The sequence below is a fragment of the Lepidochelys olivacea genome (assembly GCF_965140295.1).
Source record: "Lepidochelys olivacea isolate rLepOli2 genome assembly, chromosome: 12".
NCBI classification, from domain to species: Eukaryota; Metazoa; Chordata; order Testudines; family Cheloniidae; genus Lepidochelys; species Lepidochelys olivacea.
This window is the reverse complement of record NC_140422.1, coordinates 39,771,128-39,792,806: the sequence shown is the minus strand read 5'-3', so window position 1 is coordinate 39,792,806 and position 21,679 is coordinate 39,771,128. Positions and strand designations below refer to the sequence as shown.

Below are 21,679 nucleotides of genomic sequence, written 5' to 3'. Positions count from 1 at the left end.
CACAGGCAGGCCTTTTAAAATGATCAGACTGGTAAGGATACCGTAAACACAGGAGCCTGCTGTTTATTAAGAAAGGTCCCAAACCAATTGCATTACATTTGTATTCACACTACAATTAACAGCAGTGCTACCAGATTCCAAGTATGCATACAAACAGGCCCAGAACATATTTGAGACAGTTTTTTAAAAGGTTGAGAAGTGTTTCTACAGCAGGTGAAATTCTAGAGTTCAAAGAATAAAGGGGAAGCCCATCATGTTAAAAAGAAAAGAAGGGAAAAAGCAATGGAAATATCAAGTCCCAGACTAGAAGAAAAACATCCCTTCCCCATAAGATTAACAAGTAAAAACCACTACAGAATGCTGTGCCAACACAGAGCTGGCATTAAAACTAGTACAACCAGTGGGTCAGGCAAGTGGCACTGCCTTACAGTAGCCTATAGAGATGGGGGTGGGGTGTGGGGGTGTCAATTTTCAGGACCCAGCCTTACTCCTAAACCCAGCAGAGGTTGGGAGTCCTGAGACAGAAGCAGGCTCTGCATCAGATAAGTGATGGTGGGTAAGAATGCCTTGGATAACTGCATCCCTTCCATCTGAACAATGCAACATTAGCTGCCTCAAAAGTCTTGTCTTGCTCTCCACAAATGGAAGATTGATGGCGATAATGTGAGGCGTGTTCATTTGCATCGATTTCTACGGGGGGGTTGTAGACTGAAGTCCTTCACTTGTGTTCAGACCTCTTAGTCCCCTAAAGAAGCAACTGGGGTGGGGGAGCACCTGGACTGGGGCCTTTCAGGGACACAGACAATAATCCTCATGGAATAATCCATGGAAATAATCCTCAATAAAAGTGAAAAGGGCACACCATACAGCCAGCCACCAAAGTACCCCAGACATCAATGCACAGATATTTCAGATGCTCTCATTATGGAGTGAGAATGATCATGCCCCAACAAGGTTCTTCTGCAGAGGATTTAAAGGGCTGAACACAAGCAAAGGACTTCAGTCTACAGCCCCCTGTAGAAATCAATGCAAATAAACACACAGGCTTCCATCCCAGAATCCTTACTGAAAGGTGCTTCTCGAGTTGCTATTGAGAAAAGAAACAGCATAACTGGACTCAGCCTCTCAATGCAGCACTTGTGTTCAGTCCTGATCTGGAAAATGGGCTTCTGATGTAGAAGTAGATCCTAGACTGGATTTTAGACATGTGGGGTTCGCCGGTACCTGCACACAAATTGATAACAATCCACAAACTGATAACCCCAAACCAACCAAAACCAAAAAATCCCCATAGAGAGAGAGGGACATGCACAGAACTATCAGAGAGAACAACCAGCACAGGAAGCCCCTAAATCTGGAGAACTGTGTTCTTGTCATAACAGGACATGTACATGTCACAACGCCCCCGCCTCCTGCTTTTATTAATAATGTTCTACATAACAATGCACAAAGACCATTTTACTCCAGTGAACCTTGTTCTCTCAGTCAGTATATTTTTAAACTCTGAGCAGAGATAATCAAAGTGTACAGTCAAGTCATGTGGTAACTACTGTGTCTTAAACTGCCTTGAGCCCTTCCGAGTGGACTCCACGATTGTGCCGGACAGAGAGACACTTCCGAAGCTCTGGCACGGGAAGGAATGACAGCGCACACCCATATCACAGCACAGATGTTGCATGTTGACAAGAAATCCAGCTCCTAAGAGTGTTTACACTGCGCTGAGCCCAAAAGAGATTTTAGCATTTAAATTAATTCTGAACCCATGCATTACCCCTTTCTGCCTCACATGACCAACTACATCTGTGCTTGCATCAGGAATCCCCAACCCCAGAGATAACCAGTTGCAGAATCCCTCCCTGAAGACAGCCTGCCTTGCACAGTAGCTGAGAAACCCAGAAGTTAGGGGCAGGATATCGGCAACACACAGATCCCCTGCTCTGGTCTCTCAGTGCCTTTGACCCTGCAGCTGAAAGGGGAAGACTCAGGTATGGTGCTAGAAGGAAGCCTTTAAAGCCCTCCTCTCCCATTCCGGATCAGGAATGGGTTTCATACTGGTCTCAAACTGGGTTCCTCCTCCTCTTCCCGGGTGCGGGGTTGCTGGGGTGGCTCTTCATCGCCTGTGTCTTGTTTGTCTCTCTCTGCTTCAAGCCAGCTCTGAGGAACGATCATTTTCTTTGGCCCATGAGGAGGGAGCCCAATCAGGGCTTCCATGTCCTCATAGTTTATCACTTCCTTCTCCAGGAGGGTATTCGCCAGCTAGAAAGAGCAGACAAGGCAGAAGGTGAGTGTACATGCACTGAGAGCTCAGAAAAGTTAGTGGCAGCTCTGGCAAGGCATGAAGAAGAGCATGCTGACATGGCAGCACGTGCTTGTGGTAAAGCATCTCCAGAACATGCCTCCATCCTCCCCAGGAGGTCAGCGAAAACGGAAGAGAAGATGTTTGTCCATGACTGTAAGCAGCAAACAACATCAAGGCATATATTTGGACAAACATGCAGCCGAAGCAAGATGTGTTGGTGCCGGAGGGAAACAAACACACCTGGGTTACCAAATCCACAGGTTTTACAGCTAATACTATATGTCTGCCCTAGGAATACTTTACTGGTATAGAAAACCAGTACGTTATACCGGCAAAGCGCTCCTAGTGTGGACACAGCGACAGCAGCAAAGCTCGTTCTGTACTGGTTACAAGCTGTATCAGTAAAAGTGCAGCTTTGCTGCTATAGCTGCGTCTACACTAGGAGCGTCTGCTGGCTTCACATCCTGACCAACAGAAGCACCTAGTGTAGATCTGGCCTATCTGTAGTTTTTGGGGGCCAATATGCGACTTTTTGAGCTGCTGGCACCTGCTACAAAGACTGAGAAACAGCCAGGAGAGCTTTGGGGAGAGGGGCACTCTCACAGCGGACTACGACTGGATGCTCTGTTTCCCTAAGCTCGGCAAGCTACAGCTACTGGGGTATAAGTTAATCAGGTGATCTCCAGCTGCTGGCCTGAAGGAGTGACCAGGAGAATCACTTTAGCTGAATGAGGTCCAAGGAACAGAGGTAGAAAGGTCTGTCCCTCTAGTCCATAAACTTAGTTGACTTTGCACCTGTGTGAACACTTGTGAAAGGTGCCAGGTTAACAGTCAATGAAACTAAAGGCCTCCAAAGGATAGGTACTGTCTGGACAAAAGTAACACAAGCTTTCCTCACTGCCCATTGGACAGAAACTCTCTAGGCATGGGAGGAAAGTTCATTTTTCAGGTCCATTCAAATTTCTCGGGGTGTCTGAAAGTGACAGGACTGCCCACATTACCAACAAATATGTCAGCAGTTAGGTAAGACAGATATGTGTGTAGACAGTTGTATTCAAGTCCTTTTTCTCTAAATGGTTTGATCCCACAGTTAAAGTAAACAATACTGTGGTTGAAGCAGGCTGGCCGGTCATTATACATCACTGGTCACAGACTCCCTAAAGGAAGAATCAAAGGTGTCCATACTCAGTTGGGCCACTGGGTGAGCACAGTTGATACACAGGGTACAATAGCCCAGGCCCTGGTCCAAGAGTGGGAGAATTGTGAAATTCCATCCTAGGATAGGTAAAGGCCCACGGCCTGATACCTGAGGGGGCAGAGGTGCAGCCAGCCCTGTAACACTGGCAGCAGTAGCTTAACAATGTGAACTGAGACTATCAACTCATTCACACTGGTGACGCGGAGTCAAGAGGCTCTAAGTCCCATTATTCCTCCCCTCAGATACTGGGCCGCTCCAATCCCCAGGTGGATCTCCTGTGAATTGGCCCCCAGCCACGGTGGTAAAGGCAGCACTTTGCTTTTTGAGTCTGTCAGACATGCTGCTTCTGACATGGCAGACTCCTCCTGGCAAGGCCGATAGCTGTTCTTGCAGTGGTGTAAATTACTCGCAGCCCCATATTTGGCATCCCAGGATCAGAAAGTCACCACGGAAGTAACCTAAAGGAACTGCAGTTCTGTGCTACAGAGTCTAACCTTCAACCGCCCCCCTCAAGCCCTTCACAGAGAGCACCCCTCTTGCCAAGCAGTGAGTCCCTGAACACCACCAGTTAATGCCTAGAGACTCACATCATTCACCACTAAAGAAAGTTCCCACTGCAAACACACATGCATGCCAGGTCCTAATCCAATGGCTGACCAGATACGCAGCTCAAAGTCTCTTTCCTTTGCTTCCCTAATCTTCCTGCAATCTGGAAATGCACCAGAACTCACACGGCTTCTCAAAGCTGGAAGATAAGCACAGAAACACCGCTTCCTGAAAGTACCACCACCACTCCCTAGGACTCTAGCAAGCAAGGACCTGGTGGCCGCAATGATGCCAGAAGCACTAATGAAGTCCATACCGTTTGCAGTTTGCCCCGGTTGTCCAGTAAGAGTTTCTCTGTGTGCCTATATGCTTGAGCCACCAGCACTTTTGCTTCCTGGGAAGAGAAGTGAGAGATAATGATAATGGAAGAGAGACTTGGAGCACAGACAAAGACGAGTGAACACTATGTTCATATAAAAGATGAGCTGTTCCTAGAGACATGATTTACAAACAGGAGCTGGTTAGAAAGTCCTGTCCCTATGGAAGAGTTTGGTTTTCTCTTTTTTTTAAAACCAAAAAATCAAAGATTTTCTGCCAAAAACGAGTCTACTCTCTTGATGAGCTGCCACAGCACATCAGGTGAGTCCCCAGTTGTGGGGCATCATGGGTAATGTAGTCCAGCTGGGAAACCTGATGATAGAGGAGAATAGGAGCATGAGGCAGCTGAACTGTAATTCCCATAATGCACCGCGGCAGCATTTCTGAATCAAAATGTTTCCGTTTTCAAGTGTTTGGTTTCTCATGAGTTAACACTGTCTGGAGAAGGCAGACACTTCTCACACATTTCATTTTGTCAAAAACCCAATGTTCTATTTAAAAACCGTTTCACTGGGAAGTTTTCAACCAGCCCTAATACAAACACCTGCTCTCTCCCTCCTCCAGGGTGTCCAAGAGATCTAGAAACCAAAGAAACAAAAATTCTATTTTTGAGATTTTTAGGCTACGTATCTTCTTGTGATCCAGACACCACACAGTATTGTTTATTGCACACTGTTACTCCTGGGGGAGTTATACGTCACTGCGCATGCGCAGAATTTATGTCCCCCACAGATTTCTTTGCTTCCCCACAGAAAGATAACTTTCTGATGGGAAAGCAAAGGGAAGCCAAAAGAGCAGCCATATGACCCTCCCCAGCAGTATGTTTTCAGTGCCCAGGGCAGCTGGCAGAGAGGTAAATCACGGGGCGGGGGGGAGGAGGAGGAGGAGGAGAGGAGACTGGGGAAGACCCAGCTAGTGGTTCCTACCCTGTGCTGGGCTCAGCTGCTACTCCTGGCTGGACTGAGGAGGATGTGACTTCCTCTTCCTCTGCACGGCATCCAGGGCTGTGTCAGACCCACCCCCAGATTTCTCCCCCAGGTGCAAGAAGCTCTGTAAACTCCCCTATTCCCCCACTTCCTGCACTCAACGCTCCTCAGCTACAGGGGAAAGGATCCCTGTACAGGGAGCTACTCCTCCATCTGCCCAAGCCCCATGCATCCAGACCTCTCCACTGAGTCCCCCACAGCACCCAGAACCCTCCCCCCCGACAAGCCCCACTCGCCCTGCACCTGGACCACCCTGACAAGCCACCCACACCTTGGTCCCCACCTACTGAGCACCAACCAGTTGCCCATGGATCCCCACCCACTGAGTTCCACTTCCCCAGCATCTGGAATCCCTCACTGAGCCCCTCATACCCAGACCGCACTGCCAAGCTCTATCCCTCCCAAACCCAGACACACACACACCCCACTGAGCCCCAACTACCTTCACCTGGACCCCCTGCAGAGTCCCATTACCATTGCACCCAGAACCCCCCAACAAGCCCCTCTGCATCCAAATCCCTCCAGCACCTGGATCCCCCACTGAGCAGCCTGCACCCAGATTGCCCCACACAGCGCTCTCTCAACTCACACCTGGAGCCCCCCACACCAAGCCCCTCCAAACTTGGATCCTGCATTGGTGATCCTACTTTCCCACATCTGGTGCACCTGGCATGAAGGGGCAGGGCCCTGGGGTGTTTCTGGGGCAGGCCTGGTCCTTGTGCTGTGTCAGGGTTGGGTGCAGCCTCACCACTGAGTCTGTGTCCTGGGAATGAGCTGCACACTGATCTCCCACCTCTGTGCAGCCAGTGGCCTGTGCTCCCCTATGTCATCCTGGAGTCTCCACATTTATTTGACAAATAAAATTTGCAGAATTTTAAAATATTGTGCAAAGAATTGTTAAGTTTTTGGCACAGCATGCCCGCAGGAGTAGCATGAAAGTGAAGGGGTGGATACGCTCAGATAATCACAGCAACTTTCCCGATCCAGGCATCTACTCTCAATCCCACAATCACCTCATCCTTATTTTGTTTCCCACTCCACCCTCAAAGAAGTTATAGTCACACCTCATCACCCTGTCCCCCACTCTGCCCCATCTCATAAGACTCCGGTCAAGTTGAAATCATGACTACAGCTCTCTGCATAGATTTATACGTTGCAACCTATTTCATGGCAACTAACTGCGGTTTAAAGCAGCAGCGGTGCAGACACTGTAGCTGCACAGGATTCTGCCTGTTGGAACTCAGCGAACGTTCCTAACAAGGTGGCACGGAACAAACCAGCGCAGGTTTCGAGGCGTTTCCTTCTAAGTGGCCAGGGAGCACAAAATATCGGGCGGCAGGTTTTATTTGCAATTCGGATTTTTAAATGAAGTGAGAGAAGCAAAGAACAAAAGGGAAGCTGCCAGGACAAATAGACTTACATGGTCCATCATTTGCTGAAGCCCCTGGCTGAAGGGGCGCCGACCTATCCCGGGCATGCTCTCCATCTCTGGGAAAGAAAGATGCCCAATGCTGGGCACCATTCCATACTGCTTCACCATCGAATAGGCCATCTTGGTCACTTTCCTCAGGTCATCCTCTGCTCCTGAGTGAGACAGGAAGACAGCATGGGATCACAGAGCTGACCAGCGTAGCAATTGGTGCACCTCTAGCACACCACCCCCTCTGCAAGTCAGGTGTTCAGACCTGCAAGGATCTGTGTAGTTGGACAGCCCACCCCAACCATTGACTTTACTAACTAAGCCAGGGGAAACTGTCACACATTCTACTGACAGCTCCTACAATGCACAATCTCCCCTCACCTCACCTTCAGAGTTTGAAAAGACAGTATTTCACCAGAGCCTCTAGGAGCAAGTCTAAGACAGCAGGCTGGCATGTCAGTTAGGAAGAGACCTACACACTGATGAGGACAAACCCTGATCAAAAAAAACTCATTCAACATTTCACCCCACTCCCCAGTCTGCAGATATGTCTGCTGCTCAGATCACAAACAGGTAAGCACAGACCTAGGGTCAAGCTTTCTAAACACCCTGTAAACTACTTCAGAGACTAGAAGAGAACACTGAAGTTTTTTGGCACATAGCATAACGCTTCAAGGTGGGAATTTCGAGACTGCTCAGTGATGGCCTAGCTCTGCTCCCATCCGCGTCAATTTGCCAGAAGCTGGGAATGGGTGATGGAACAGGCAATCATCAAGTGATCCTTCCCCTGATGACTGCCTGTTCTGTTCATTCCCTCTGGGGCACCTAGCATTGGTCACGATCGGAAGACAGGACACTGGGCTGGATGGACCTTTGGTCTGACCCAGTGTGGCCATTCTTATACAGAAGTTTCACTGTTGGCTTTAATGTGAACAGAGTTAGGCCAATGCTGAACACGTCTGAAAATGGCACCCTTCACTTGGATTTCAATTATTAATGCTATTCTCCCACGTTATACCTAAAGACAATGACATTGGAAGTAAATCCTCTTTCTCCCCACCCTGACTTCCTCCAGCTGGTGTTACTAGGACAGGCAGTTGAGGATTTACAGTGCTGTACAGGAGTCTCTCTACAGAACAGCTCCTTATATGCCAACATGCTCTGAAAGCCAAGGAGGTGGACAGCTATCTCCCTTCTATGTAAAGGAAGGGCCCTGTTAACCTGGCACCTCATCTGGCCCAACCCGTGGAAGGTTCTGGCTCCTCACCCGTCGTGACTTTGTTAAAGGTGATGGCTTCAGACACTCTCCCTCCCAACGCCATGCACATTCTCTCAAACAGCTGCTCCTTGGTGAAGAGGTACTGGTCTTTTGGGAGGATCTGAGTAAATCCCAGGGCAGCATTTGTTCGAGGGGCTATGGAAACCTGAAACACACAAACAGCCTCTGCCAATTTCAGAGAACAGGGGCTACAAAATAGAATCCAAGCAGGGAGAGGGGAGGAAGATATTCAGATTCTCTATTTAACCTTGGGTTTGTGAGAGGCCATGGGGTGCACTTGTGTGAGGGAACCTCAGCACTGCCACAGCTTCTTGAGATTACAGGCACAGGAGGCCAAAAAGTGACAATGTCACTTGACAGCGTCCCCCCACTGAAAGATCTGGCTTCATGATTGTGCTTCCTGACATTACGGAGAGAGGCAGGGAGGAATGAGACATGGAAGTCACTCTAGGGTAATAGTCAACTAGCCAGTGAACCCCCAAGATGCCAAAGTGCTTTTAGAGACCATCAACCAAACTCAACTCACTTCACACTTGTGAGCATGTTCTGCAGAAGTTAATGGGATTACCAGAGTTAGTAAGGCAAGCAGAAATTGGCTCTATATTAAACAGGCATCATTTATAAGATCATTTAAATGTTGGGAGTGCAGTAATCATCTAACAGTGCAAAGCAACACTACACAAAAGGGTTTAGTTCTAGTGTAACACAAACAAGTCTCTGATACTGTTAAGAGATTTTATTCCAACGTTCGGTCTTTTTTTGGGGTGGGGGAAACACATTGGAGAATACAGCCCCACAGGTCTGAAAGGAAGCCCTTTCCTATGGAGTGCCTCCTGAGGCAGGCCAACTCACTAGCCTACCAGTCTCAAAAAGCATCCCTTCAAACCAGAGTCACACGTGATGACCCAACCAATAGTTTTCTAATGTGCTTCCGTGAGAGGAAGATTGTACATGCACACGCAGGCCATGCTTTGTGTGGGAGGGGTATATGAATCAAGGAGCAATTGTAGGTAGATTTTAGTCCCTTTAAGTGTGCACAGGGAACACTGTGGTCTCTGAGCACAGCCAGTTTAGCTTTTAAACGTAAAATGATGGCTGAAGATGATTACTAAGATTAACAGCACAAAGTGCAGTGCATCACCATTATTAATGGACTCTGATAATGGATTTCCTAATTGTGCACTTGGCTGTGTTACTGTAACCAAGTTCAGAAGACGTGAGGGATGATGCAGCAGATTTTAGCACAAGTTGTTGCATTATGATCAGTATACATTAGACTGGAATCCAAAAGGACCCTCTCCCCACCCCCGCGTTGAGCTTTGTTATTAATTCACAGCAGACAGTTAGGTTACCTTCATCACAGCCTCTGTGTGTTCCAGCAGCCAGCCAACCAGTGCATGGCCTGACTCATGAAATGCCACTACCCTTCGCTCCTCCTGCGACAGGATCTTACTCTTTTTGGCAGTGCCTGGAGAAACGGGGACAGAGCTTCAGTTGGGAAAATGTGTTCTTGGCTTACGCCTGTCACCAGCTCAGAGTTCACTCTCTTTTCCAACTCACTGTACAAGCCAGCCAAGTGTGCAGTGTAACAGTTAGCGAGCTCATTACTCTTGCCTGCCTTGCCACCCCGTCCAGATGGAAAAAGCAACACCGCTTCAATTATGTGCTGTTAAAGAGGTGCCCTCTATCACCTTACTAGTTAACCACATGACTGTGTCTATTACAAACCTGAATTCGGAAGAATTCAGCCTGAAGTGTAGGCTGTTTTATTCTGCACTGAACTGAAGCATGAGACATTTTCAGCTGAGATCTCTTATTCTCTCTTTTCAAAGGGCTGAGTTAAGACATTTTAATAGATTATCTCCACCTGTCTAATGACTAAAGCACAGGCCTAGGATTCAGATCTGGGACCAGTTGTGCCACAGATTCTCTGTAACCTTGGCCAACTCACTTTTCTCAGTTCCACATCTACAAGATGAAGATACCCACTGAGCTGGCAGAGGTGTTCCGAGGTTTAGTTTGGCTGTAAGGCCCTTGAGCTCCTTAGATAGGAGACATCATAGAAATGCAAGATGTTTATATTATAAACATCTGCAACAGAAGAAGGTCCCCGTCCGAGGATTCAGTCTATTAGGAACATTGAAATAGTGCAAGCTCAAGGTTGAACATGAAGGCTTAGTACAAATCTAGGGAGGTTTTCCATGCTGGTTATTCATGGAACAGTCTAAGTTCTTTCAGTCTGGGGACAAGCTTTTGGAATTAGCAAATTAAGATGAACTCACAGTGTTCTCTCCTCTCCTAAAAAAGGAAAAAAGTATTTTTTTAATGTCCATTTTCCATGCCAATGCACGATAAATTGGAAAAAGCCCAATTAGTATTTGGAAGAGATGCTGAATGGAAATCAAATGCGTAGCATATGTGCAGAAAATATGCTAACTGCAGAGTACAATACACATCAAGAACTCAACTCCATGTACTGTGCAAAGTGCCAGTATTTTAAAGCAGAAGTTTCTGCATGGTGCCAGGATCTGTAGGGGGCAGAATGGGCTCAGTGGAGAATATCAGCAGTGCACTGATTTTGCATGATACCTTGGAAAAAACACTGTTTAAAATACAATGCTAATAGAAAGCCAAGAGCCTTATTCAACAAAGAAATTGCAAATGACATTCACGTATGTTTTGTACAATCACTGCCCAGGGATCCCAGCAAGAGCTATGCCTCACAAGGCATGATGGGGATGGAACAGCAGCTTCAAATCAGAATGGCCTTAATTTTAATCAGAATAAGGTCAGTCCCTTAAACGCAGGTTGGGTTATTATTATTATTATTAAATTCTAGAAGCATTTCCTTGTCAACCCACCAGGGAGGGAGACTGTATGAAACTCTTTGCAATAGCACGGAATGTTCCTGCACAATTGCTTTTTCCCTTGAATAAAGCCAGCCTGGCCTAGGAGAGTCCCCGGAGAGCTTGTTTTACTCTGTTTAGGAGCAGACTGTGCCAAGGCTGCTGCTCCAGCGCAGCACTAGTGGGTTCCACAGGCAGCCAAGGGTGCCATCAGGCTCCACCAGAGGCACAGCTGCTCTCTCTGCTGGCATCCTCCACAAGGAGCCTGTTAGACACGGCTCCATATTCTCTACACGGTCTCCCTCATTCCCAGGAGACAAGTCTTACAGACTGGACCCATTCCAAGGCTTGAAGCCTTGGCAGCAATTAGCATTTGAGAAGCACCTTTACCCCTTCTCCCTCGTTACAGCAGGGTTTAAGGCTGACGTGGCTTTCAGCACCAGCTAAGTCCCTTCCCTTGATTTAACACCACTCTTCCTAACGCAAAGACACTTGCGGTAAAAACCGGGCATCTGTCTCCTTCACTTTCAGGGAGGCCTAGCAATGACTTTGTGGTGTGTGGACGGTTAAGACAGCAGCAGCACCATTAAGTATTTTTGTGCTTGGCAGCAGCACGAAAGCTCCAGACTCCCCTAACCCCAAGAGCTACAGTCCCGCTGGTTAATAAACTCACTTTGTTCATTGATTCAAAAAACCTTGTGACCCCAGACTTGCATCACAGACCTTCGTTAAAAAACCAAAATGCAACATTTTAGGTGCGACTGGGGAAGGCAAGCGTGACCACCAGTGGAAAACCCAACAAAGTCCCTTCCTCAAGGAGACTGGCATTTTCTCCAACTGAGGCAGCAGCTCCACCATAGGAGAAGCTGGAACAAACATTAGCTTTTGTTGGTTTATGCCTTTGCAGAGCAACTCAGAAGTCCCTTCACTGGCCACACTTGGTGCTGCTAAGCAGCCAGGTGTCTGGCTTTGTGCAAGTGTGCACAGAATTACCCAGAATCCTCAGGGGGAATTGCGCTTTTAAGGTAGGGGAAATTGTAAATCGTCTCCTGCAATTCATATTTAAGATGTTTAGAAAGCACCTATTCATGGGCATTTAAGCACCTTATAATAAAACAAGACTAAAACTCCAAATGAGGAAACAGCTCACCCAACACAAATGTTCTGGCCCATGGGCCATAACCATCCGACAGAGTACCTCACTAGACAAGCATGCAGCCTCTTGTATGTGTCCAGTATCACACTTCATATAGTGGCATTGTACTATGTAAGTAGCCAAACATTTGCATTCTCATAATCAAGACCTTGTGTGCTCTGCAGCGGAATGGACCGAAATTCTGCAGCATTCTAGTGCAGCAGACTCAATTCTTTGGCAGTTTCAGGTAAATTCAAATAGGTTTTTACAGAATTAAAAAAGAATACTACCATTGGTACAGTGTAGTCCCTGGCTTATTTTGATATTAAACATACTCTGCTCACAAATTTTCAGTGTGCTGCAGATTTTTACATTAACAGTTCATAATTTGCATTGTCGGAGTTTCTGGTTAAGGGAGAAGAGCCTGAAATTTAATCAGCTCATTGGGGGACAGTTGTGACTTTGGCACCTGGGAAAACATGGCAGCTGGCTTGGGACTGTGGGATAAGTGCTCAAGTTGGAGCTCCCCCAACACAAACAACATGGAGTTGCTGGCAGGATGTTCTCTGCAAGGGCTCCTCAGTTTTAGAGCTCACCCCAACTTGGTCCACCAGAACCTGGATTTGTTAACCTGGCAGGCATACTGCAAAGCTCCTCTTTTCACTCTTCTCTATGGCTGTTGAGGAGGGGGCATCTCTTTAGCATGGTTTTGCTATTTACATTTATGCCATAGGTGCCCAGAGTGCTGGATGGACACCGAAAGCTACATTTTAGAAATGTAAAGAATTGAAGAACAAACATGTGAATTGTCCTTCTTAGGTTTCAGAGTTACCCTATTGTGATAGGAGCAGATTGCACCTACTGGTTCAGGTTGTCTATAGACTCAGAAGAGAACTATTAGTTTGGGCTCAGGTTTGGAAAGTTCTCTGCACCATAAGGGCTAAACACATGTTCTAAAAAGAATGCTTAGACTCTCAAACACAATTCTGCAACTGCAGGATTCCCAAAGCCTTACCTGTACTAAGGGGAGAGCATGATCAGAACCATGTCTTGCTAGAACTCTGCCCACTAAAGAACCATATTCCAAAAGGCATGACAAGCACCATGGCGGCATTAGAAAGTATGAGAAAAGGTCAGGGCTTCTTACCTGCAATGACTCTCTCTACAGCATACTCCAAGTTGAAAGTATCAATGGATTTATAGCCTTCCCTGGCAGCATGGAGAGCAGCCTCATTACAGATGTTTGCTATGTCAGCGCCTACAGATAAGAGTTAACAAATCAAGCTTTTTTTGTAATGAGGGACAAAGAGCACAGGAGGACAGAAAAGGCAGGCACAAACCTGGTGGAGGCTCTATGGAAATGAAATACACCTGCATCACCAGCTCCCTTTGTTCCTTGGAAGAGAGCACGAACTTTGTTTGTGTTGCTTATGTTTGATTTAAATAACACGGTTGGCTTCTTGGCAATCAGCACTGGGCTGCCGCACAGGACAGAGCTCAGCTATCAGTCAGCAGGGTGAAAGCCCACGCTGGCTCTCAGCAATAGGGGAGCGGTGCAGTGTGGGTAGTTGGTCTGGCTTGGGCCACTGCATTGTTCTTACAGCAACTGCACAAACCTCTCCACAGGAGAGAAAACATCTGTTCTGAGTTTGTGTGCATGAGTGATTGGGGGTGGGGGGCGAGAGCTGCTGCAAGAAGTCACAACAGAAGCAGTGTGTTGGGGCCTGTTAGAGGGGCAACCCAGCAAGGGTATTCCAGGAACTACATGCAGACAGAAGCCTTGGAGCCCGTGGTCAGAAGCTGTGTTCCAGTCAGCTATCCCTAAAAGTTCCAGGGTGTGGGAATGTGGAGAGTGGCTTGATTTTACGAAGTAGCCTCTCTGCTCTACAAAGTAACCTCTACTCATTTCTACCCAGCAGTGAATTATTTTTTTGTTAAAGTGTTTATTGATCTACGCTCTGATTTCCTCAGCTTAATGCACTGAGGGACAGCATCTCATTCTCAATAGCAACCAGGAAGAGGCAAAAGCAGCAGCTCTTTCCCATGGGAATCTGGATCATGAGTGCTGTACCGGCTCCCCTCCACCCCACCACTGAGGTAGAAAACAGCTAGATGCCCAAAACGTTCAGAGACTGAAAAACATCCACAAGCAGTCGCTCATCCACACACACATTTGTATCCAAGAGAGTCTGTGCAGGTTCTGGCCATTTCAACAAGAGAGGGAGCAGAGAGGAAATAAAATCATTCAGACCAACACACATTGTAAAGAAGGGTGCGGCTAAAACAACCAACCCTTGAGTTCACAAACAAGGAAACCCTTACAAGTCTCAACCCCCGCCTAAGGAACAAGCATGGCTCATACCACTGAATCCTGGGGTGAGCTCAGCCAGGCGCTGGGAATAGAAGCTGCCAGCCTGGGTCAGCTTCAGACTCTTCAGGTGCTGTTCGAAGATCTCTCTTCTCTCCTGTAATAAAAAGGAAGAGCGTTTGCATGGAGGGGTTTGCGCCCCAGCCCAGCAACCTGGCACCGCTGTCACCTGGAGGTGAGATTGGGGGAATAAATGTCCCCCCATCACACATGGCAGCAAGCTCCGTCACTGGGAAGCTGGAGGGAAGAAGCACAAGTGACTAGTACATTCTGAAAGCTGTGAAGAGGACACAACCACAAGAGGGCCGAGATGCCCTGCTTTGAGCCTCAAAGTATTTACCTTCTGATTTCTCCAGTGACACTGAGGGAGCTTTCAAATTCAGGACAGACACAGGGAGGCTTACAATGAGTCACCGGCTCCTCTCTCCAAGGGGAACTCGCCCCCCTCCTGACTTTCACCCTCATTGATCTTTGAACATTTCTTTAACAGCACAGCACTTAAAGCAAAGGAATCAGGAGCTCACAGCCCAAGAGCCTGCTCCCTCCCCTGCCACTGTGAAGACGTCTCCTACTCACTGTGCGACATATGGCCATTTCTTAGATTGAGTTGGGGGGGCTAGATGAGAGCTGGCAAGGGGCCAAAGAGTGACTCATTCAGCTGGTCCAGGAGGTCCTGATTAAAACAACAGGTTCCGTTGCCAGGGGTTTTCCCCCTCCTCTTTCGGGGCAGCTGCACAGTTCATATTTCCGGTGCCAGATTGTATCAGGCATTTAAGGTATTTTAAATGAAAAATCTGTGGATGACAGTAAAGCCGCAGATGGAAGGAGGAGACAATCTGCTGGAAGAGTGAGTCTTCCTTGCTGCTTTCAGAGTCTGTGTCCAGACTCTGCTACAAGTCCCATCCTAGCAAACATGTTGGACTCCCACTGTTAAATGGCTCTGAAAGTGCTCCTGGTTCAGGAGGATACGCATGCCAAGCAGGCTGCAAGGAAGAGAGTGGGTATCCAAACACAAGCAAGACAGAGTGAGGTAAGTAGTGCTTAATTTATAATGAAAGAGGAGCTGGGGCTCAAGCAATTTCTTTTTTTTTTTTTTTTACTTTCATAACTGATGCGGCAAGCCCAGAGGTGCCGGGCTATGAACTGCCAAGCCTAGAGGTGCTGGGCTCAGCCCTGGCAAGCCCCAACACAAATTAAGGAGTGCAGGTAGCAGAGAGGAATGAATGGTGAAGGTGCATTACTAACCTGGGCTCCGCCCAGACAGGCAGTATTGGCTACAGAACCAGTTTAGGCAGCTCCTAGTTTCATGGAGAGAGGATACAGATACGCATGAAATTGCTGTCTCCATGACAAAAGGAGAACTCTAAAGCAAAGTTCTCAGGCAAGGCCAGATTTAAGCAAAGGGAGGAGCTAATACCATGGAGTCCCCGTAAGATGGGCAACACAGGATTGCCGTTCCCACTACTGCCAAACTTGGACTTTGCCAGAACAGATACTGACCAAAAAGTGAAGCTTTGTGACACCAGATTCTCACACACACAGATGGTGGGAAGGGATACATACCTGGAGCGTGGGAAGATCAATAAAAATGTGTCTGTCAAGCCTCCCGGGTCTCATCAGAGCATTATCCAAGATGTCAGCACGGTTGGTGGAAGCCAACACTATGACATGATCTGTGGTTCCCATCCCTGTAGCAAAACGAGAGCAGACATGAAGGGGAAGGATTTCTGTATCATAACGTACAATGCAGGCTTCATGTTGCTTGAGGCGCGATGGGAAGTGGAGAATCCCATCCACAGCTTTACAACATTCAGCCACAGTACATCTGTGGCATCCTTTGCGGCAGGCGAGACTGAAGACATTTACTTCTTCTTAGTCATGTGTGAAGGGGGGAATAGAAGTTGTGTGTGGGATCAGAAGCGGGTTATGGATTTTGGTCTTTCCTTGCACCCCTTGGTAAACAAAGGCATCCCAGGTGTGCGATACACAAGTATAAAGAGAGTCCAAGCCCAAAGAGCTTATAACCCAAACAAACAACATACAGATGAGGGACAGAATGCAACAAAAAAGGGACTGAGCAGCAATGTTCAGTGCACACAGCTCCTGGGTGCCATGATTTACACTTTTGTTTCCAGGCTGATAAGGATAAAAGGGAGTTATAGGGCTAACAAACCTGTGATGCTTGTGTGTTTTAAAGAGGGGCTTGTGGGAAGGGAGCCTGGCAGACAGGGTTTCACATGTTGGGGGCCTCATGGAAGGCATGATGCCCAAGGCAGGAGTAAGGTACGAAGGGGCAGTTGCTCGTTTAGCTTAGGGGAGAGCAGAAGTGCCACATTGAGGCATCAAGCCATGCTGCTTATTATATTCCATCAGGTGCTCAGATGGCTATGGACATGGGTCACTCTAATACACTTGTCTCACAACAGCAGACATCAAGAGCCCTCGGAGCTGTAAGGCATGCAGCAAGCTTCCAGGGGAAGGGATGAGTGAGCATTCCACAATTCCAACAGCAAAGCTGCCAAATGTGTCAATATACTATAGCTCAGTGGAGAGTTTAAGGTTACAGGTAAGTCAGTGGAATGGCTCTATAGAAAAAAGCGGCTTGTTCTACAGTGAACATCAGTTCTTCCCCCCCCCCAAAGGATGCCTTCTAAATAAGCTCCTGAAAAGGATGAAGCACGATCGTTCTTTGGTAATGTATTACACTGCACTTGAGAGCGTGATAAATAAGCAGAGAGACTGGCAGTCACCTGGGGGCTAACAAGCTTTATTCACAGGGCAGGATTAGAATGTACAGCGCATCATCTGCTTTGCAGCTGGGAAGACTCAGTCTTAAAATAGGTTGAACTATTAGAACAAACATAAAAACAAAAACCACGGACTGCACCCTCCTTGCATCAGCCTCTGTCACACTCGCTTTCAGTCTGGGTCCCAGTGGGTGGGAAACGTACAGCTCCAGGAAATCTAGATCAGCAGCCTTGAATCTATACTAATCCTCCCAGCATGATGTCACCTGGCTATTAACATGCTTTGGCCTCAGCATGCAAGCATCAGTCACAATGAGCAGTCTATAAAAGTAACACCTAAGAGTCCGTGACTGCGAATTAAAGCTAGTGCTGGGAATCCAGCTTGAAAAACCTTCTTGTTTGCAGCACTCGTGAGACAAACCATTTCAAGGAAATGGTGAAGAGGATTTGGTTGATTTAACAAGTCCCCTGCTTCCTCCACCACTACTGTAACCAAGTACCTCAGCCTTACACATATAGCTTCACTGAAATACAGCCACTGTGCAGGGTGCAGAGCAGCTGTCAGGCCAGCAACTGGCTCACAACACAAGAGCTGGGAAGAGGGAGATTTTGGCCAAGGACTCAGGGCAAATAACTGCTTCTGAAAAGTGTTCATGTGCCAGCAATGCCCCTCTGCCATGTACATTGCCCAAAGCAGACAGTCTCTACGCAAAAGAATCAATGGACATAAAGCTGACATCAGGAATCATAACATTCAAAAACCGGTAGGAGAACACTTCAACCTCTCTGGCCACTCAGTAAAAGATTTAAGGATGGCAATTTTGCAACAGAAAAGCTTCAAAAACAGACTCCAACAAGAAACTGTTGAGCTTGAATTAATATGCAAACTAGACACCATTAAGTTGGGTTTGAATAGAGACTGGGAGCGTCTGGGTCATTACACATATTGAATCTATTTCCCCATGTTAAGTATCCTCACACCTTCTTGTCAACTGTCTAAATGGGCCACCTTGATTATCACTACAAAAGTTTTTTTCTCCTGCTGATAATAGCTTATCTTAATTAATTAGCCTCTTACAGTTTGTATGGCAACTTCCACCTTCTCTGTATGTATATCTTCTTACTATATGTTCCATTCTATGCATCCGATGAAGTGGGCTGTAGCCCACAAAAGCTTATGCTCTAATAAATTTGTTAGTCTCGAAGGTGCCACAAGTACTCTTGTTCTTTTTGCAGATACAGACTAACATGGCTGCTACTCTGAAACCTGTCGTAATGCAGACAGGATCTTGGCCTTAAAGGTCTCATCTATTCAGACATTGCAGAAGATTCGGGGGGATTGTGCTTCCTTGTCTGCTGTTTAGTTGTTTGTGCTCAGAAAATTCACTATTCAAACTGCTTATCTGTTCTGAGAAAGAGTTAAATTTATGAATATTGCCAGGCAATTTGAACAACTTGTAAATACAATACCACGCATCCTTGATCAGTGCTCTATTCTTCCCTTGCTGCATGACCAGAACTTGAAGAACATTGTCACAGATCTGATGGAGAGCAAGGTCGCCTGTATGCATGAGGAACACCACAATCATTCTCTGAATTGCACAGTGAAATTAACAAGACACAAACTTACATTCACTCAGTTTAGCTGGGCTTAACCACTCCTTCATTATCTCCTTCGAAGGATTTGCCTCACCCCCCTCCAGCTTTTTGGGGGGTTCCATGGGGCTCTGTCCTTGGTCCCCGTCTCCTTCTTCCTCTATACCTTATCTCTGGGTAATCTCAGGCACAAACACAAATATAAGCTATTCTATGACTCACAGATTTACCTCTACTCCAAACTATCTTGGCCTGTCTCTGACACCTACTTATCAATGTCTAGTGTCAGCTCAAGATCAACATAGCTAAAACGGAGCTCCTAATCCACCTTGCCCCCCAGCCCCCTTTCCTCAATCACTATGGACAATACACCATCCTGCCTGTCACTCGGGAGCATACCCTGGGTATCCAACTCAGATCCCTTAGGTCCTCACATCCAAATTATGTCTAAATCTTGCAGATGCTCTCTGCATACAATCTCTGAGATACAGCCTGTCCTATAGAAACACAGCATCAGAAATGTAGGGCCCGAAGGGACCTAAGAGGTCATCTAATCCTGGTCTCTGCACTGAGGAAGGACCAAGTAAACCCAGATCATCCCTGACAGGAGTTTGTGCTGTTAAAAACTTCCAACGATGGGGATTCCACAACCTCCCTTGGAAGCCTGTTCCAGAGCTTAACTACTCTAAGAGCTAGAAAGATTTTCCTAATATCTAACCTAAATCTCCTTTGCTGCAGATTAAAGCCATTACTTCTTGTCCTATCTTCAGGAGCGAACAACCGATTATTGTCCTCTAACATATTTGAAGACTTATTTAGGTCCCTTCCTCAGTCTTCTTTTCTCAAAATTAAACATGCCTAGACTCTCTCCAATCTAACCACATCTTTCCTAAAGTATGACGTCCAGAATTGGACACTCCAGTTGAGGCCTCACCTGTGTCAAATAGAGCAGGACAATTACTTCCTGTGTCTTACATATGACACTTCCTTCAATACATCCCCGAATTATATTAGCCTTTTTTAGATCTGCATTGCACTGTTGACTAATAGTCAATTTGTGAGCCACTAAAATCCCGATTCTTTTCAGCAGTACTAACACCTAGCTAGTTATTCCCCATTTCGTAGTTGTGCTTTTGATTTTTCCTTCCTAAGAGTACTACTTTGCACTCTCATGTAAAACTCTCATCCAGGTTCACATCTCTGTTACTGAAACATCCTTCTCTCTGGCCTTACAAATGCAATCTTATCCCACTTGTATCCATTCAGAACACTGCTGCCAAATTCAGTCTCCTAGCCTCTCACTTTGACCACATCACCACCCCCACCCCCTTTTGCATCCCTCCACTGGCTCCCCCTTCTCTTTGCATTAAACGTAAGCTACCGGTCTTCACTTTCAACACCCTTCATGGCCCACCCCACCTGACCAGTCATCTCTTATTCACTATTAAGATGTCGACTCAAGCATCCAATTGGTCCATATCATTCTCCATCCCCCACTTGATACATTTTAAAACAAACACCTTTGTGCTTTCGCTGATGCTGTCCCTCATGCTTGGGAGGAGCTCCCTGAAAACATCTGCAAAACTAACTCATCCTCCTTCAAACTCTCCTTTTCCAGGATGCCTCCAAAAAATTTGACATTGGTTAGGATGCTGGTGTGCTGAGACCATGGCATATCATGCTGACCTACTGTCTTACTGTTTCCTTGTACTATCCCATCACTCTGTCTCCATCTGCTGTTTCTTGTCTTATACTCAGATTGCAAACTCGTGGGGGGTCAGGGACCATCCTTTTGTTCTCTGTTTGTACAGTGCCTAGCATACTGAGGTCATGGTCGATGACTAGGACTCCTAGGCACTACAGTAATATAAATAAATAAATAAATAAATATTTCTTTTCAGAAGGCAGCCTGTGGCAATAGAGTGAAGAGAATCCATTTGTGCGTTAGTAAAGACTTTCTATAAAGCACATATTTCATATTCTGACACCTGTAACCCCTAATTTCGGAATTGGCAACTCACCAGGGTCTCCAGGACTACAGCTGCTTTCTATAAACTGGAGGAGACCGCAGACATTTTCATCTTTAAAAGAGGGGGGACTACACTTCCCAGAATGTGAAACTTCATTTTGGTCCAATGGCCCTCTACTTGAATCATGATGCAGTAGCTCGTGCTGCGACGTAGTGTCCTTCCAGGCCACCCTGCTGCATTAAAATGAGCGTGGCCATGGACAGTAGTTGGCCTGGGAGCCACTCCTGGCCTTTGCCCACCAAGAAACCTATTGTGCATTATACAGCTGAGGTGGTAATGCCAAGCCCAAGTAAGCTTACATCTTTGGTCAAGTTTTCCAAAGCTGAGGTATGCACAAAGCGTCAGGGACTGCGAGCATGGATTCAGAGTGGCTTTGGAACCCTGGCCCATGGCGCCTCCAGCACACTGTGCACTGGCTTCAAGGCCGTTCGTGGGCACAAGGCACTCAGCTGTCTGACTACTCAAGGCAAACTCATAGCTCATTCTCCCCTCCCCCGGCAGGGCTATCACAGAACCCATTCTGAAACAGTGGCACCCTGTAGACCCCTGCACAGTAGAACAGTCCATGTCCCTCCTCACCTCATACTACGCTCTAGCTTAAATTCCTCTCCTCTCAGGAGGGAGGGTACAAATCCATAACCACTGACAATCTTGTGAGAGACACAGGGGGATCACAGGTGCATTCTGATGAGCAGGCAGCTAGTGCAACTTCTCTTGCCAGCAGCTAAGGCTTATATCAAAGCACCCTCCTAAGGGGCAGCCTTACTGAGGAACAGGAACTTGGTGGGGCACAAATTGCAGAAGCTGCTCTACTCTCAGTCCAGCAGTGAATCGAATTCCAATCTCCTTCC

The 21,679-nt window shown here is 46.9% G+C and overlaps 1 protein-coding gene across 5 annotated transcripts in view; it reads right to left on the bottom strand.

Moving 5' to 3' along the window:
- The window catches only part of SPG7 (SPG7 matrix AAA peptidase subunit, paraplegin), a 50,130-nt gene that overhangs the window by 3,099 nt on the left and 25,352 nt on the right, over positions 1-21,679 (bottom strand). For 3 of the 5 annotated variants that reach the window (XM_084644254.1, XM_084644253.1, XM_084644255.1), the window contains exons 10-17: positions 16,019-16,143; positions 14,450-14,552; positions 13,235-13,345; positions 9,459-9,574; positions 8,095-8,251; positions 6,828-6,991; positions 4,360-4,437; positions 2,053-2,256 (exon numbers count right to left, since the gene is read on the bottom strand). In XM_084644254.1, coding sequence (XP_084500380.1) covers positions 2,053-2,256; positions 4,360-4,437; positions 6,828-6,991; positions 8,095-8,251; positions 9,459-9,574; positions 13,235-13,345; positions 14,450-14,552; positions 16,019-16,143 — 1,058 coding nt within the window. Of the gene's footprint in view, positions 1-38; positions 2,257-4,359; positions 4,438-6,827; positions 6,992-8,094; positions 8,252-9,458; positions 9,575-13,234; positions 13,346-14,449; positions 14,553-16,018; positions 16,144-21,679 lie in introns of those variants that run through there. The other 2 variants (XM_084644256.1, XM_084644257.1) reach the window with 2 other exon arrangements.